Here is an 884-nt window from a genome sequence, read left to right on the forward strand (position 1 = left end):
AGCAAGCATTGAATATCAACAAAGCGGAAAGCAATATAAGTTTGCATTAAAAGGCCAAAAAATGCCAAAAAAAAAAAGAAAAAAAAATGGATTCTAGAAGGCAGTAATGACTATGTCACAGGTAAATTAGATGATTTGATGACAAACTGAACACCATCAATGGACAAATGCTTTTTAATTGCTACTACTTCATTTAAGTATGAATTGTAAACATTGCGCTTAAAAGCTGTTGGTCGTTATTTATAAAAGTATTCAAACTACTACGACTACTACTACTACTACTACTACTACTACTACTACGACTACTAGTACTACTACTACTACTACTACTACTACTACTACTACTACTACTACTACTGCTGCTGCTGCTGCTGCTACTGCTGCTGCTACTACTACTACTACTACTATTATTGCCTTATTAATTAATTAATTTGTTCATTATTATCACTGTTATCATCGTTGTCAACCATTATTATTATTGTTACTATTAATATTATTTATATTGATATTTTCCAATCTATTGTTAAGAAATCATTTGAAATGTGAGCATTTGCAACAATAAAAATTAGCAATAATAGAAATAAAATTAATAATAATAAGAACATTGAAATTAATAGCGATAATAATAAGCCTAAGCAAAATATTGTACTTATTACTTATAGCAATAATATCGCAAATAACGATTATAGCAACAATTTAAAAGCTGTGCAAATAATAAATTAATTAATTCTTATTACTCTCTTTAAATTAGAAATGATTGAGAATTTATCAGTTTAGAATGATGTTCAAGAAGTAATCTTACAATAAGCATCCAATATGATACACTGATAAGATCAACATTAATATCAAAGTAATCATTAGTTGTACGATGGTATTAAATTTAC

At 27.3% G+C, this 884-nt stretch overlaps 1 protein-coding gene across 1 annotated transcript; it reads right to left on the reverse strand.

The window, feature by feature from the left end:
- Positions 1–193: 193 nt before the first annotated feature.
- On the reverse strand, positions 194–414 carry LOAG_19045 (hypothetical protein; the record flags this gene model as incomplete). The annotated part of the gene is made up of 1 exon (XM_020451701.1): positions 194–414. A coding segment is annotated over one exon (221 nt), but the record flags the coding sequence as incomplete, so codon positions are not given.
- Between the last annotated feature and the right edge of the window lie 470 nt (positions 415–884).

This window comes from Loa loa, assembly GCF_000183805.2.
Source record: "Loa loa unplaced genomic scaffold supercont3.1031, whole genome shotgun sequence".
Lineage (NCBI taxonomy): Eukaryota > Metazoa > Nematoda > Chromadorea > Rhabditida > Onchocercidae > Loa > Loa loa.